This window comes from Schistocerca cancellata, chromosome 5, assembly GCF_023864275.1.
Source record: "Schistocerca cancellata isolate TAMUIC-IGC-003103 chromosome 5, iqSchCanc2.1, whole genome shotgun sequence".
Classification (NCBI taxonomy): domain Eukaryota; kingdom Metazoa; phylum Arthropoda; class Insecta; order Orthoptera; family Acrididae; genus Schistocerca; species Schistocerca cancellata.
The window spans coordinates 564,044,456-564,061,899 of record NC_064630.1 but is presented as its reverse complement, the minus strand read 5'-3'; the positions used below and the strand labels follow the sequence as shown (position 1 = coordinate 564,061,899).

Genomic DNA, 17,444 nt, shown 5'->3' with positions numbered 1-17,444 from the left:
GGTGTACCATTGCGTCAGAAAAAAATTGGTAGCATTACTTATGGAACGCACTCTGTATTTATTCGGCAAATGCAGGTGGTTACAATATTGTAAAGCTATGTTACTCAATATCTCTTCAATAATTTTGAACATTTTATGCCCACTTCCCAGTATATTCAGTTTGTGATGACATCATTAAAAATAGAACTTGAACTGTGATTTACACAGTTCCAAAAACCAGATTGAAAAGTAAGTTCCATACTTTCTTGTTCATCATGCACAGTGCAGTTTTGCATTTCACTACAAAGGTCTTCAAGAAGTTTCCAGCAACAAGATGTGAGAATCCCTAATAATTTACAAAAAGATTTCTGAAATTCAAGAACTGAAGTTCCCCATTAGGTACATCAGTAGCAACAATCCTCACTGTAATACCTCTCTTTCCAGCAGCAGCACACAGACAATTGTTCTATGATAAATACCAACATGGTCATATTGATTTCAGATGTCAATAGGGCATAAATGGTGTTATTTAATACAACAGAGGAAGCAACAGCTTTTTTACCAAATTGACTACTTTCCTATTAATTTTAACTTGATTAAGCATAAACTGTTCAGAGCGTTTATAACATAGTTAACTATTAATGCAGTTTCTAACAGATGTTTCACTTTGTAAACTTGAGCTCCAAGCTGTATCACAACTTTCAAGATTCTCTTTCATGACCTATGGAACACAATGACTGAATGAATTTCACCATGCTAATGTACTGTTATCACATATGATAATGTTTACAAAAACATCCACACAAGACACTAGAAGGAGGGAGAGTAATAAGCTGAGGATAAAATGTTAAGTGGTGCACTAACACTTACTCCATAAAAATAAAAATAATGTTATAGATGTCATGCTTGAAATAAAAAGGCCTCTGTATAATCAAACATGTTTGACAAAATTGCTCTTATTTAGCCACAGATTTGCCAAGCAAGCCCTTACATGTTCAAACTATGTTTTTGTAAGTTTTACCTCACTTTGAAGCAGACGCCATTCGCCTTTGTGTGTATTTTGAAAGTAGTGAGAATGGCAACAATAAATGCAGAAAAAGCAGTCCCAGCATTGACTTTGGCATTGTGTTTAAAGAAAAGGGAGAAAACACGACTCTGGTCCAGGGAATGACTTAAAATGAGAGATTTACGCATGAAAATATTCTAATTACTCTCAGAACCCAATGACTACATCAACTTGTTTCGAATGGACACTGGAACTTTTTAAAACTTACTAAGATCCTTCTAAAACAGCAAACTTGCCTGCCAAGTTCCATCTTATCTAGCCATGGATTTGTCAAACAAACCTGAACACATACTAAGAAAGCATGTCAATTTAACCACATTTTTTAAGCAGCCACTTTTCGTGTATGCTGTATTTTGACACTAGAGGAATTGGCTAAAAATGCGGATCAAACATTTTTAACATTGTCTCTGGTGCTGCGTTTAAGGAAGAAGAAAACAAGACACTGGCTAGGGAATGGTTTAAAATGAGAAACATACAACTAGAAACCTGTTAATGGAAATGTTTCACTCAGAACCTGATGATTACATCAACTTTCTGCAGACGGGCACTGAAATGTTTAATAACCTGTTTTACGTTACTTCACCCTAACATTGAAAAAGACAACACAAGTATGTGTAAATTTATGCTAAACTTGGTCCTCTAATGACAGGTCATTAAAATATCACAAGGTGGGAACGTATAGCCCACATCATCCGTGTAAGAACCAAAAGACTTTGATTTCTTTTATTTCATTTCACTCCACTTGTATGCCATACATACTGATTTTGTTCATAACCTCTTCATGTGTAATATATGACTGGGTAAAATGTGGTACCTCTACCATTTTGGTAATTGTCAGTGCTATTTTGTTTTTATATTTGATTGTAGTTTTTATGGTAGTGGACGGTCACAATACAGTGAGATAAATTGTAATAAAACAATTTTTCACTAAACAAATGCAGTGAAATATCGACACAAACAACGTCCGCCATCTTGTCAAACTTCCTGTCAATCAAAATTTCTCGCAAACATGTCAAATCCGATCTGTGCTTGACAAATGCATCAAACTGCACCACACACAGTCATTTGTTTGGCAAGCATAGTTAAGTGTGACAAAATGTGTGATTGTTTAATGGAGGCTCAACAGAATGAGATAGAAATCCAGCAGGGAGTTGAAGCAATTACTCCGAGAAAGAATGAGAAATGAAATGCATGGAAATATCTTCAGTGGTTTAAAAGAATCAAGGGAGGCATTAAAACTTGGATCATAAATAGTCTATAAACTGATTTTGTATATTATTTACAGTTTCCAGCAGTTTACTCATTTCTCCCTCTTTTGAAATCCTACAAATCTTTAGTGCACAGTTTCTCCATACGCAATAAACTAAACTGATTCACAGAAATGATAAACACAGGGAAAACAACATACAGTAAATATCTGCAATGGTTTTTGAAAGGTAGATACATGCTTCTTACAGAAATTTATAGCACCACAGATGCAAATGTATTTGCTAATCCATACATGTGTTAACTTTTTCATTAAATGCTTCATTTTTCAGGTGACAGTGGTACTTCATAAACTATTCATAGATGCTAGGTTGGGAATAGAAGGTTGGGAATTAAACACGATAATTTTTATTTACAATATAAATACTTTATGAGTAAAGAAGATCAGTTATTGAAAAGTAGAAGAAGAACAAAACTTGCTAGCTTTTGGAATGAATCCTTTCTTGAGCTAGAGTACAAATACATATACATATACAAAACACACACACACACACACACACACACACACACACACACACACCTTTAAAATGTTGGAACATGACCTGTGGGGAACATCCCTTATCAAGAGCACAAGTTTTTGTGCCAAGAATATGATGATTAAGATGAACATGAACCTTGGTCAGGGAGACCCGCAGTTTCAAAAACCAACAAAAATGTTGAAAGTGTGCATGCACCTTTGAAATCAGACTGAGGTTTAACAAAATGGATGATGGGTGACCTGTTCAATATTTTCACCGAATACCAAATTCTGACCTAAGTTTTGCATTAGCAAAAGGTTTGTGTCAAAACAGCGCCAAAAAATCTCAAAACTGAGCAGGAGGACAATCGATGAAACATGTGTACTGATCTTCTTGAGGGGATTGCCAGTCACCACAAATGGTTCATTTGTGTAATCACAGGTAATGATTCCTGGATTTTTTAGTATGATCCTGAGACAAAGTGGCAAAGTGATGAGTGGTAGAATGAGACACTCCTTGACCAAAAAAAGCTCGAATGAGCAAATCAAAGATCAAAACAGTGGTGATTTGCTTTTTTCACGGTAGGGGTATCACGCATAAAAAATTTGTTCCCCCATGACAAACTGTCTACCAAGTGTTTTACAAAGATGTCCTTGAAAGTCTCAAGAAAAGGGTGGACTGTGTGAGAGTGGACATCACAGACAAGTGGATGCTACATCATGACAATGCCCAATGCCACATGGCCACTTCTATCACTGAATTTTTTATCTCAAAAACCATTCCTGTTATTCCACAGCCCCCTATTCACCTGATCTGCTTCCTTGTAACTTTTCTTTTTCCACGTATTATAGGATGTCATCTGGAAAACATTCAAAAGAATGTGACCAGCACATGTTACTGGCCCTGCCAGCTGTTGAAGGGAACTACTTTGGAGAGGACAATATTGTTGTCTGAAATAAATACTTTTCTCACAGACCTCACTTGCAAGCACACACACATGAGCCTCTGCCCCTACATGGTGCCAGCTGGATGCACAGTGCTAGGATTACAATTTGGCACATGGGCTGGGGTGGGGTGGGGGTTGTACAGGGTGTGGTGGGTAGAGGGAGAGAGATGTGAAAGGTGGGAACAATGACTGGGGTTGGGTAACTAGCGGCTCGAAGGGAGGCAATTGGTTTCCTGGTTAGGAATGAGGGAGGGAGGGGTGGTAGATACGTGAGCTAGGCATGTGATGCACACCTATCAGAGCCAGTGGGAAGCAGTGCACTATGAAGGTGAAGTGTAAATATGAAATGGGAGGAGGTGGTAGGAGAATGGAAGAGAAAGTGTTGGGTGGAGGGTGTGGGGACATTGGGTTAATGGAGACTGAGGTCAGGAGCGTTACGGGAGTGATGTATTTGTTACAAAGATAACTTCCATCCGCATAGCTCAGAGAAGCTGGTGATGGAGGGAAGGATACAGACAGCCCAGGTTGTGAAGCAGCCATTGAAATCGAGCATCTTGTTCTCAGCTGCATGTTGTGCCACCGAGCAGTCAACTTTGTTCTTTGTAACAGTTTGGCGGTGGCCATTCATTCTGATGGACAACTGGTTGTCATACTGGCACAAAAAGCTGTGCAGTGATTGCAGTGGCTGCTTTCACATGTGGTCCTGCTTTTGATGAGGTTGGATAAGACTGTGGCAGGCGCAGGATAAGACATGCTAGGAAGTTGGACTGGACAGGTCTTGCAGTGGGGTCTTCCACAGGGATATGGGGCCTGTGGCAAGTAGTTGGGAGTGGGATTGGCATAGGATGGAGTAAGATGTTGTGCAGGTTGAGGGGTGTGGGGTGGGGTTAGTCTCTTGGGTAGGATGTCTATCATTTCAGGCATAAAAATAGGTAATCAAAGCCCTGGTGAAGGATACAGGTCAGCTGTTCCAGTACAGTGTGATTTGGGGGGGGGGGGGGGGCTCTACTTTGTGGCCAATTCTTTTGGGTAGTGGGAGGATTAGGGTTGTATGAGGATGTGGCAGGGGAAATCTGTTTGCAGACCAGATTTGGAGGGTCGTGCATGTCTGTGGAGGCCCTCATAAGACTTCTAGCATAATGGGCAAGGGGGTTCTCATCACTACTGATAAGCCATCCACGGATGGCCATATAGGGGCAAAAATGTTTGTGTGTGTGTGTGTGTGTGTGTGTGTGTGTGTTTATTTTCACTCTAGCTGGAGAAATGATTCATTCTGAAAACTAACAAGTTTTTATTTTTTGTGTGTGCCTGTCGATGAATCGGCACGTCTGCTTTCTTTGGTGAGTGGTCTCTTCAACACCTAAAGTGTTTACAATCTAACAGAACTTTCCTATTATAATTATATGTACAAGAAAGTCATTCAATAACTCTCTGCCAATATTAATTGTAATGTGATGGCAACATCATATATGTTATTGTAACGGATAAAACTATTTACTTCACGTGCAGCCTACCTTTGAAAATTGCTCAAGCACATTAGTGATGTGGCTAGTATATGGACAAGCAGACGTATCGAGGGCATCCCACTGCCCATCAATGGTGCAGTTGTGGTGTGCTTGCTGAGGTCCAGTTCCATGGCCCTTGATCTGCTCACCCTGACAGTCTACTACTACTGTATGACCCACAACAGTTTTGGGCCATATGTACACCCCTTTGTTGTTAGATGTTACTGAGAAAAGAGAAAACATAGTCCACTGACAGACATCAAAAGTAATTCAGAACTTAAACAAAATTTGTTATTCTTTAGCATAAGAATCACTGTGGTAAACATTTGTGACAAACTACAACACATATATGAACCAAGGCTTAAAATCAGATCCATGATCTGTGATGGCCATTACAGTCCATATTCCAACAATCTTATTTGTGACATGATTTTTTTCAGACAAGCGAGCCTCAATTTCACAACTGCTGGAATTTTGCAGTGGTTTAGGAAAGGTATGTCCACAATTTATATTCATTTCGATACTTATAATCTTCCAGCTCAATGGATCCAAGCTGTAAGAAACTAAACCAAATATGTGAATAAGAAAATTAAACACATTAATTTTACAAAATACTTATGGAATAGTTCATAACTTTTCACACAAAAGGTACGCTTGTAGCTAACTCTAAATCAATATGGAAAGAACTAGCAGCTCTAAATGAGATGGCAAAGTAAAAGAGCACAACCATACAAGAACAGAATTGTAATACTGCCAGACTACCTCCAAAAGGACTACATAATTGCTGCAGACTACAGCTGTAAAATGTAATGAAATCTACACTGGAGGCCACTGAGACTGAGTAAAGCTGTGGAAAGGATCAGTGTTCTGACAAGGTAATGGACTTGCTGAAAGGTCATATTTCTTAAAACACGAAGAAAAAAAAAAGACTGGTCTGAAACTCTGAGACAATTGAGCAAATAGTTTTTGTATGAACAGGATAGTTATAATTAAAATTTCAGTACATGAGAGAGTCTGCATGAAAAATGAGTGATTGCAGGGCAGTGAAACTTAGTGGAAACATTTGCAAGAATCCGTGAAAGAAAAATAGCAAACCATTGAAAGAAGCACATTTTAATTTTCATATTAGTGGATAACATTTGTTAATTGCGTAGCATGTTTATGCTCCAGTTATGAGTATTTCTCATTGTGATGTCCACCCACAGCCATGACAACCTAGAAGTGCACTAGAGATATCGTTCCACAATTGTTCGCAGCACTTTTTGAACAGTGGACCATGGAGTGATGAGCTGCTGTGACACAGCATATGCACTGCTTGAAGACTGTACGCTGCATCCAGCACTCTCAGCATGGCAACAGTAACTTCTTCAACAATTTTTGGTGTAATTGGCCGTCGGCCTCTCCCAGGAGCAGTTCTCAAACCACCAATTATTTCAAACTTCTGAATCACATTCTCCAACACCGATGTGGAAAAAGGACTTTTCTGTGTTCCTTTAATGTGTCGATAATACTAGCAAACAGCAGCAGCAGTGTTATTGTTGTTTTGATAAAACAGCTTTACACGCAAATCCTGCAGTGTATGGTCTGAACATCATTCCTATGAAATTGCATATGCACACAGTAAATAGTCTTCCATCTACAATGGCTCAAGTAATGAAAGTTTAATTATAACCCCCTTGTACGTCCTTTTGTCATTCTTCATAACAATATTTTTTTGAACTTTGAGAACAATACTTATTTCTACAATGACTGCATAATGTATCCAACTCTACTGCTAGTCATGATTTTAGTACTCTCACTGCTTATGAACTATTTGTTACCTGAAAGCTCATTACACTAGACAAGAACACAATGCATGTATGGTGCACGTCTGGCGGGTACAAGAGTCAAAATATGACTAAACATGAAAACTTAAAGAGCAGATGTTTTGTCTCTTCAAATTAATTGAGATAAAATTATTATGAAACAGTACTGCTTTGTAACTAGAGGTTTCTGACAATTTCACGGCAACTGTCTGCATTGAAACTGGCCCACTTCTGCAAATGATCAACCTATGAAACAAACACATCCACAAAACAATTGATCCTTTTATTTATTTATTTTTAATATATAGTCAATTTCAGTCCTCTTAAAGAGTAACTTTCTATTACATTCTACACTTCATACATTGGCATTTCTTTATTAATTGCTGTAAGCTGAATGATACAGTAGGGCATCACTTCTCACTTCAGGACATTTTTGTCATCTATGGCCCTTAGAAACCAAGTGTATCGCACAAATGAATTAAACTTTTTAGAAGCCAACATATTTTATTTTGATGGCGACTGTATGCGTGCATGGGGATGGAGGGCAGAGATACCAAGTAATATACTAGCATGGAGAAAAATATACACTAGAAAATGCTTCTATTATTGATAGTAGTACACATATGTGATAGCATCTAGCTTTTTTTCTACTTCTATCTAAACTAACTGGAAAAAGACATTCTCAATTCCCATTTCATAAACAGCTTTTCCTTTTTCTCACATAGTTATGTGGCTGTTATCCACCACTCTGCATATTTATTTGCAAGTGCATTCAAGATTTTATCCCTGCCTAGCAAGGTTTTGAACATTGATATTGCCAACATTTAGTTACCACTGAAGACACCTGCTAGTGTTGGGTAGGAGGGTTCGTGTGCTTCGAGGATGATGAGGGCTACGCTGGTGGTAGCACCAACTTGGACAGGCCTTGGCAGAGGAGCCAGGCAAAGAGTGATCCACTTCAGACGGCAAGGAGGGCTCAAAAGTTGTACGGAAGCCAAGCTTTCTGGGGGAGTAAACCCTAAAAATTTAAAGTTCTTCATCATGGGGCAGGAAGTGGGACCAATAAACCCACACTGGAATGAGTCGTATTACGCACCCACAACCAGAGCCTTCGATAATTGACATACACGATATGGCTTCAGCAAAGGAAAAGGGCAAAATATTTGGCAATAATAACCTGTAATGTACAAACAATGTTGAAAAAAAGAAAAAAAAACAAGGGGAAAAAAAGAAAATGCTGAACAGTTCATGAAATTTACATACATATTGTGACACTATAAGAAGTGTAGATATGTTCCAGTATTTTCTGTTGTATAGTGGAGTGAAAAGAAGAAAAGGTTAATCTGGAGTAGGATTTATAGCAACAAAAGGGGTTACGACAAGCCTTTTGGAATTTGAACTTAGACTTAGGACAAAAGGAAAATTCAGGAATATAATGAGAACACAGCATACGAACCAACACAGGAAGCATTGGAAGGAATAAAAGAATGGTTTTTTGAAGACGTTTAAAGTACATGTAGTGAAGTACGCAACTACAATCTACTGCTAGTTTGATGAGACTTTAAATGCAAAGGTTGGAGCTTTGCAATCTCAGTTTGCTCTTATTAATAATTTACCACACAAGAAAGAGTACCTGTTTTAGACATGGAATAATACATCTTAGAACATGGAGATTAAGTTGAGTAGTTAATCAAACAGACCATGTGTTATAAAAAGCATGATTTACCTTGTCAGCCGTAGATGTACGAGCTGCAGTGATTCAGAGCACTATGTGGTAAAAGTCATAGCAAGAGAAAAATTAGCTAAGTTAGCTGGAATATAGAAAACTGTAATGGAAAAAGCAAACTGGACTATAGAAAAACTGAATATACTGAAACTGTAAAGATGCACTAAACAAAAATTAAAGGTGTTCTGACAGCATGTGAGGAAACACGATCAAAAACAGAGATGAAAGGGGCCGTGAAACAGGCAGCAGAAGAAACAACTGGGACAAGAGGACAGGAAAGAAGTAAATGGTTTGGTGACAATGTAGACTACCAATGGAACATAAAAATGCAGGAAGACTGAGAATGCTACAGAAAGGACCAAGAAGAAATGTGAAGGTGTTAAGGAATTATGGCCTAATGCTCAAAGGAAACATAAGAAAAAGGAATGGCTGAAACAAAAACTTCAAGGCACAGAAGAACGAAAGGAACAGAATGAAACAAGAAAATGTTATCATGCAATAAGAAGGACAAAGAAATTTTTTCAACCAAAACCAAATGCACAAAAAAATAAAATAGCAAGATAATCACACATGAATAAAATATATTGTGAAAACGGGCAGAATATTTTGAAGATATGCTCGATACCATCTCAGACCAGATATCTATATAAACCGAAAAACCGCTGTGCACCTGGTGAAGATGGGATGGTGTCAGTAACATATGGGAAACTGAAAGTGAGACAGAGGATTGGAAAACTGGAATAATATGTCCTGTATATAAGAAAGGAAAAAAATTAGTGCATCAGAATTGTTGTTATTGTTGTTGTGGTCTTCAGTCCTGAGACTGGTTTGACGCAGCTCTCCATGCTACTCTATCCTGTGCAAGCTTCTTCATCTCCCAGTACTTATTGCAACCTACATCCTTCTGAATCTGCTTAATGTATTCATCTCTTGGTCTCCCTCTATGATTTTTACCCTCCACGCTGCCCTCCAATGCTAAATTTGTGATCCCTTGATGCCTCAGAACATGTCCTACCAACCGATCCCTTCTTGAATTATAGAGGCATAATTTCACTTAATACAACCTATAAGATATTTTCAGAGATACTGACTGAAAGGATAAAAAATGTGTGCTGAAAACATTGTCAAAGAATACTAGTCACATAAAGGTACTTTAGACCAGTTGTTTGTTATTAGACAAATAAAGGAAATATTTTATGAATATGACAGAGCTCCACTTCACATTTGTTGATTTTAAAAAAGCTTTTGATAGTGTCAACGGGTCAGAATTGCATAAAGCGTTGTAAGAATTGGACATCTGAGCGTTAACAATGATGGACACAGAGGCAAATGTAAACATGAATAACAAAATAACCAAGAGATTTAACTTTACAGGTAGATTGAAACAGAGTGATGGTTTCTTTTCCATCTTGTTTCACTTGGCACTGCACAGTCTGATACAAAAAGTAGACAAGAGAGGTATAATAATGATGAAATTCAGTCAGATATATGCATATGCACATGATATTGCAATTGTAGTAAGAGATGTAAACACCCTTAAACAAATGTACAAAATAATGGAAGCAGAAGGAGTAAAAACTGGACTTATTGTAAAGCAAGACACAATATGTGATAATCTCCAATTCTAAGGTTAGAAGGATGCCACAGAATCTGAAGACCTCAAATAAATGTTTTAAAGATGTCAGCTGCTTCCATTATCTACATGTCTTTTTGATCAGCGATAGTAATATGAAATCAGAGAAAGCATAAAAGAAGGAAATAGAGCATATTATGCAACCTTACAGGTATCTAAGAGTACTCTACAAGAATAACCAGGTTAGAGAGTTGTAAAAATAGCTGTCACAAATAGGTCAGAAATGTGGACAATGGCAGAAGAGGATATAAAAAACCTAAGGACACTTGGAAGAAAACTCCTGCAAAAAATTTACAGGCCTATGAGAGAGGCAGAGGTTTAGAGAGTAGCGGCAGAGGATTAGAGAGTAAGATACAATCACAAAATATAACAGGTTAATGTGAAAGACAGAAAAATTTACACTCCTGGAAATGGAAAAAAGAACACATTGACACCGGTGTGTCAGACCCACCATACTTGCTCCGGACACTGCGAGAGGGCTGTACAAGCAATGATCACACGCACGGCACAGCGGACACACCAGGAACCGCGGTGTTGGCCGTCGAATGGCGCTAGCTGCGCAGCATTTGTGCACCGCCGCCGTCAGTGTCAGCCAGTTTGCCGTGGCATACGGAGCTCCATCGCAGTCTTTAACACTGGTAGCATGCCGCGACAGCGTGGACGTGAACCGTATGTGCAGTTGACGGACTTTGAGCGAGGGCGTGTACTGGGCATGCGGGAGGCCGGGTGGACATACCGCCGAATTGCTCAACACGTGGGGCGTGAGGTCTCCACAGTACATCGATGTTGTCGCCAGTGGTCGGCGGAAGGTGCACGTGCCCGTCAACCTGGGACCGGACCGCAGCGACGCACGGATGCACGCCAAGACCGTAGGATCCTACGCAGTGCCGTAGGGGACCGCACCGCCACTTCCCAGCAAATTAGGGACACTGTTGCTCCTGGGGTATCGGCGAGGACCATTCGCAACCGTCTCCATGAAGCTGGGCTACGGTCCCGCACACCGTTAGGCCGTCTTCCGCTCACGCCCCAACATCGTGCAGCCCGCCTCCAGTGGTGTCGCGACAGGCGTGAATGGAGGGACGAATGGAGACGTGTCATCTTCAGCGATGAGAGTCGCTTCTGCCTTGGTGCCAACGATGGTCGTATGCGTGTTTGGCGCCGTGCAGGTGAGCGCCACAATCAGGACTGCATACGACCGAGGCACACAGGGCCAACACCCGGCATCATGGTGTGGGGAGCGATCTCCTACACTGGCCGTACACCACTGGTGATCGTCGAGGGGACACTGAATAGTGCATGGTACATCCAAACCGTCATCGAACCCATCGTTCTACCATTCCTAGACCGGCAAGGGAACTTGCTGTTCCAACAGGACAATGCACGTCCGCATGTATCCCGTGCCACCCAACGTGCTCTAGAAGGTGTAAGTCAACTACCCTGGCCAGCAAGATCTCCGGATCTGTCCCCCATTGAGCATGTTTGGGACTGGATGAAGCGTCGTCTCACGCGGTCTGCACGTCCAGCACGAACGCTGGTCCAACTGAGGCGCCAGGTGGAAATGGCATGGCAAGCCGTTCCACAGGACTACATCCAGCATCTCTACGATCGTCTCCATGGGAGAATAGCAGCCTGCATTGCTGCGAAAGGTGGATATACACTGTACTAGTGCCGACATTGTGCATGCTCTGTTGCCTGTGTCTATGTGCCTGTGGTTCTGTCAGTGTGATCATGTGATGTATCTGACCCCAGGAATGTGTCAATAAAGTTTCCCCTTCCTGGGACAATGAATTCACGGTGTTCTTATTTCAATTTCCAGGAGTGTATTTAATCTCAAAGAATACACAGGTTAGAACATATGGAGCGAATGGCGGATCACAGGATGCCCACACAAATAATGAAAGGCAGGTTGTATTCAACCAGAAGGAAAGGTCTACCAAAAATGTCATCAAGGGCTGTAGTGTGAAAGAAGATGCTGATGATTTAGGTTAACACATAATAGGCCAGTACTTTACAGCAGTCATTAAAGTCATTTTATCTGTGCCTGGCAGTGGCCATGCATCAGATTGATGCCTATGGCTGTTTCGTAAATCAATAAATCTAGGAAACCCCTTCCAACCATCCAAACTCTCTCTCTCAGTATTACTTATGTGAGCATTATCCCTCCAACACATTCTTCAGTTCTGTAATTCCCCCTGGCATCAATCTCCACAAGTACCTTCATCTACTACTGCCCCTTTTATCCATTCCTTCCTCTCACCCAGGATTTATTCCTCACCACTTCATAATGAGTTCCTCTGTACAATTTGATTCATTCGTATGCACTTTGCTCACCCTTACCCTCTATTCTATCTCGCATTCTCCCTCCCTCCACCATGAATTCCAGCCTCATATATCACCACATGCAAGAAACTACCCTACCTATACCAAGACAAGCTCTCTCCAGTGACATACTCTTATCCTTGTTTCTTTCTAAACATCATTCACCTAGTGCTTGTCCATCCCTTTCCTTTCTTTTCTTCTGCTTTTCGCTTTCCTTCCTTTCTTCCCTATGCTCCTTACTGATCCACCTGACACAAACCCTCACTCCAGTATGACCACAGCACTGGCACCTATACCAGTGTGTGTCTGCAGGCCCTGAAGACGAAAGAAATTTTGTACCAATCTACTTCTCAAGCTTCCACAGAACACTGTCTGGTTATCACTATGTATGTATTCCACTGTTTGTATTTCAATCAGCATTATACAATCTGCTTGTGAACAGCACTCATGATGGGGTAAGTGGCATTTCCCAAAAGAGCGCTACACCTGCTGTACACACATGCTAAGAAAAGTTTCTTGTCCGTCAGTAGTAGATTTACAAGGATTTTGTTTATGTGCATTTCTTGTGTTGTTATATTAGTTATCAACATCAGTTAATCCTATTTATATACTTAGTGATAGGGTTATGACCCACTAATATCATACCCTGAAATGAGATCCACTATGTCTGACATTTTGCCCATCCCACCTAGACTGACTTTTTAGCTACTTCCACTCCGCCCGCAAAAATCTCTGCAATATCTTGGTCAGACTCTATGCACCTTCTGCACCCATTTCCCTATCCTACAGCTCCTACTAGTGAGACTGTCCCCGCTGTAAGCCTTGCCCTATGCGCCCTCCAAACACCACCTATACCAGCCTCGAACTGGCAAAACATATACTTTCAGAGGGAGAGCCATCTGTGAAATGAAACATGTCGTGTACCAGCTGTTATGTAAACACTATTTGGCCTTCTACATTGGTATGACTACTGCCAAGTTATTAATTATGATGAATGGGCAAAGACAGAGGGTGTATACTGGCAACACACAATATCCTGTTGCCCCATGCTCACAATATCCAATTGTTCCATGCTTTACAACACGACAGTCATGACCTCAGTGCCTATTTCACCACACAGGCGATCTGGATTCTAACCCCTAAAACCAATTTCTCAGAGCTATGCCGGTGGGAACCAGCATTACAACATGCCCTTGGTTCTTACCACCCACCTGGTCTTAATTTACATTACTTTCTTCAGTCTTAACATTTCCTTACAGTAACTATTCATTTTTTCACACCCTTTAATTTTCCAATCTTTCATAAAATAACCTGTCTATTCTCTCCCCTCCCGTCCTCATGGGTCTACCACGTGTAACGCACTTAGGTTTTCACCACGTGTAACGCACTTAGGTTTTCACTCTTATTAACTCTTGCACAATGTTTTGTCAGCAGTTTTTGCCTTGATTATTAATCTATCTTCCACCTTTAAGTTTTCAAACTTGTCCAGTGCAGTCCCCAACAAACGGTCTTTCCAATCTCCTCTGACTCAGGTTCTGGGAGACTTTTGGGTAACTCTCCTCATTTCCTAAACATTGTCTCCTTCCCATTCACTCATTCTGCTGGAAGAAGGAGTTACTGGCTCCAAAAGCTTGCACATTTTCTTAAATTTTGTGTGTTTTCTCCTGCCACCATTTGGTGAGTGGATTTCTTATTTATACAATTTAGTGAGATACTTAAGTTATTTAGAAATGATGCATAGACATACTACATTGCAAGAAATTGCGCACAGTACAAACAGAAGGTATTTGTAGAGTAAAGACCATCTGTTAATCTAAAAGAAGAAGAGAAGGGATTATAGTGTCTGTACTTAACAGATGGCACAAATGGACTGTTAAATAATGTACTGAGCCCCAATCAGGGGGCTGGAATCCATACAAAAATTATCCTTGCCACAACAGTATGCATTGGAAACAAATGTCAAAATAAGCTATAAGGTTAACTGTAATCATCATGGAAGAATGCTAAGAATTTGTGCAGGCAATATGCCATTATAGATAGTTTCAACAAATCTGATCATTTGACAAATGATGGAGGAATTTTATAAGAATCAAGAAATAATTCCAACATTGAACAAATTACATGGTGAGTCAAAAGTCTGGATACACTCCTATAAAACTTCAACAGTGTGAGGAATCATAATGGCATCTGGCATGGGACGTCTGTAGATGGGCGCGCAACGTACAGGAGCGACAGTAAAGCTGGCGGCCATCTTGAAATCTGCCATCTTGCAGTTGGGTTGGGTTGGGTTGGGTTGGGTTGGGTTCGTTGATTTGGGGGAGAGAATCAAACAGTGAGGTCATTGGTTTTGGGTAGGAAGGGGGTCATGAAACATATCATTTTGAACTACCTCTTTCTCAGAAATACATGTGTGAAATCTGTCTTAACGTTATTTGTGTAGGAGTATGGCCTGTTAAAGTTTGAAATTACAAGGAGGTGATCAATTCTGTTAATTATTGCAAGTCATCCACAATGGCACTTAAACAGCAGAAACACATAGAAATTGTGCTGATAAGTGGCGGACGAAGTACCAGAGTTATTGCTCCTGACTTCAATGCCCAGCATCCTAAGAGAAATGGACATTTCATATATGACAGTATTCAAGTTATTGGATAACTTTTGTGCAATGGGTTCTTTGGTGGACAAGCCAAGCAATTGACATCCAAGAACAGCCACCGATGAGGAGACTGCAACAGCAATTGTAGCATCATCTATGAAAAGTCTACATCGCAGCAGATGGTGGTTATGAGCAATATCCAGTGTCAATCAGTGTTTAATCCTGCGTGTGTTGCACACACACAAATGGCACCCATACAATTACAGTTGCAACATAATATCTTGGAGGATGACCCTGATCAGTGGGTGCAATTTACAGAATGGGCTCTGGATCAGTGTAACAGGAATCCAAACTTCATACGGGAGGTGTTATTCTGTGACAAAGCTAATTTTTAAGTGCAAGTAAACAAACAGAATCATCATTACCGGTCAGATGCAAGCCCCTTGTGAATGGATCCCTGTAAGATGCCAGTTACGAAAAAGTGATGGTTTGGTGTGAGACTTGGGACAAAAGAATCGTCCAGTGGGTCCAGTGTTTATTGATGGAACCTTGAATGGGGAGAGGTATCTGCGATTATGTGCTTCCTGAGCTGTTGAATGTGCGGGGTGATTTACCAACCTTCTTCCAACAACACAGTGCACTTCTCCACAATTCTACTGATTTCAGACATTTTCTGGATAAACAGTTTGGAGGTCACTGGATAGGCAGGAGGGGTCCTATCAAACAGCCACCGTGGTTCCCTGATATTACATCTCTTGACTTTTATCTGTGGGGACATTTGAAACCATTTATGCTTAATGCCAACTCTGACAAGTGTCCTAAACTTTAACTCCTACACAAATAAAGATATCTTACAACAGATTTCACATGCGTATTCCTGAGAAAGAGGCAGTACAAAATGATGTGCACATGACAACATTCCCATTTTAAATACATAACCCAAATCCAAGATGGCGGATTTTTTTTAAGATGGCTGCTGCTGTCATCACAGCTCCTATATGTTGCCCGCCCCCTCACAGACACCTCATATGAAATGCCAATATGAGTCCTCACACCATTCAACTTTTATAGGGTTGTATCCAGGCTCTTGCCTCACCCTGTATTGTATTAAAGCTTTTCTGGCTAGGACTGTCATTAAGCAACTGAATAAAGTCATTATTGTTTTGCCTGGTATGTTTTGTCTCAATTTATTAAGCCATCAGCAGTGGCTGTATGTACTGATATTGTTCTACATGTGCTCTTGATGATGCAGTTGTTCTGCCTATAGCACTAAAAACAAGTTTCAGCACAGGACACAAACTGTACGCACACTCTTCCACCATGTCACTGATGCTGTGTGCAACATGACTGATGAGACCTGACATGTGACTTACAGTGAGATACAGGCATCTGTGAGCATATCAATGACTGCTGTATGTTTGACTTAATTTAGCTGAGAAAGATCTGTTCTTGGTCGAATTCATACACTCTGACCAAAGCTCCAAAACACAGTAGTGTCAATTGATGTGAGAAAATGCTAGAAAGTTTGACCCAGGAAATGCAAAATCTATATAAAACAACATAAAAGTAGAAGAAACTTGTAAATATTCATATAAGCTGAAAACTAAGTAGCTGTCAGCTGGTGATTAGTGTTGTACATGAAGCACTTCCAAGAAAATGATTGCTTGTTACTTTGGTTACAATGGACGTGTCATGTACATTGCTTTGGAAAATTAAAGAACAGCTAATGCTGAATGGTATATAACAGTTTGTTTGTTACAACTCATCAATGAAATCAGGAAAAGTAACAAAGAAGATGACTCAGTCTTCATCATGACAATATCAGGTGGCACATCAAATACAGACTACTTCGCAGAGAAAAAAATCTAATTATTGTCAAATTGAAAATATTCACCTGATTTATTCCATAATAAATAATTTTTGTTCCATTTTGTCAAACATAAAATTTGTGGACAGCAATTTTCATCACAATTTTATGAAGCACCAAAAGCAGACACGAAATTGTTTCCATCGTTGGTTTGGACACATGAAAATGTACATTAATTCCGAAGTCAAATATTTTAAGGAAGAATAAAATTATTTGTACAAAAAGATGTTCACTTTCCACTGTTGTTAAGTAAAAACTTAAAATGTTGCCCTCACAGC

The 17,444-nt window shown here is 40.1% G+C and overlaps 1 protein-coding gene across 3 annotated transcripts in view; it reads right to left on the bottom strand.

The window, feature by feature from the left end:
• The window catches only part of LOC126187851 (adhesion G protein-coupled receptor A3), a 173,234-nt gene that overhangs the window by 66,883 nt on the left and 88,907 nt on the right, over positions 1 to 17,444 (bottom strand). For all 3 annotated transcript variants that reach the window (XM_049929165.1, XM_049929166.1, XM_049929167.1), the window contains one exon: positions 5,230 to 5,444. In XM_049929165.1, coding sequence (XP_049785122.1) covers positions 5,230 to 5,444 — 215 coding nt within the window. The remainder of the gene's footprint in view (positions 1 to 5,229; positions 5,445 to 17,444) is intronic.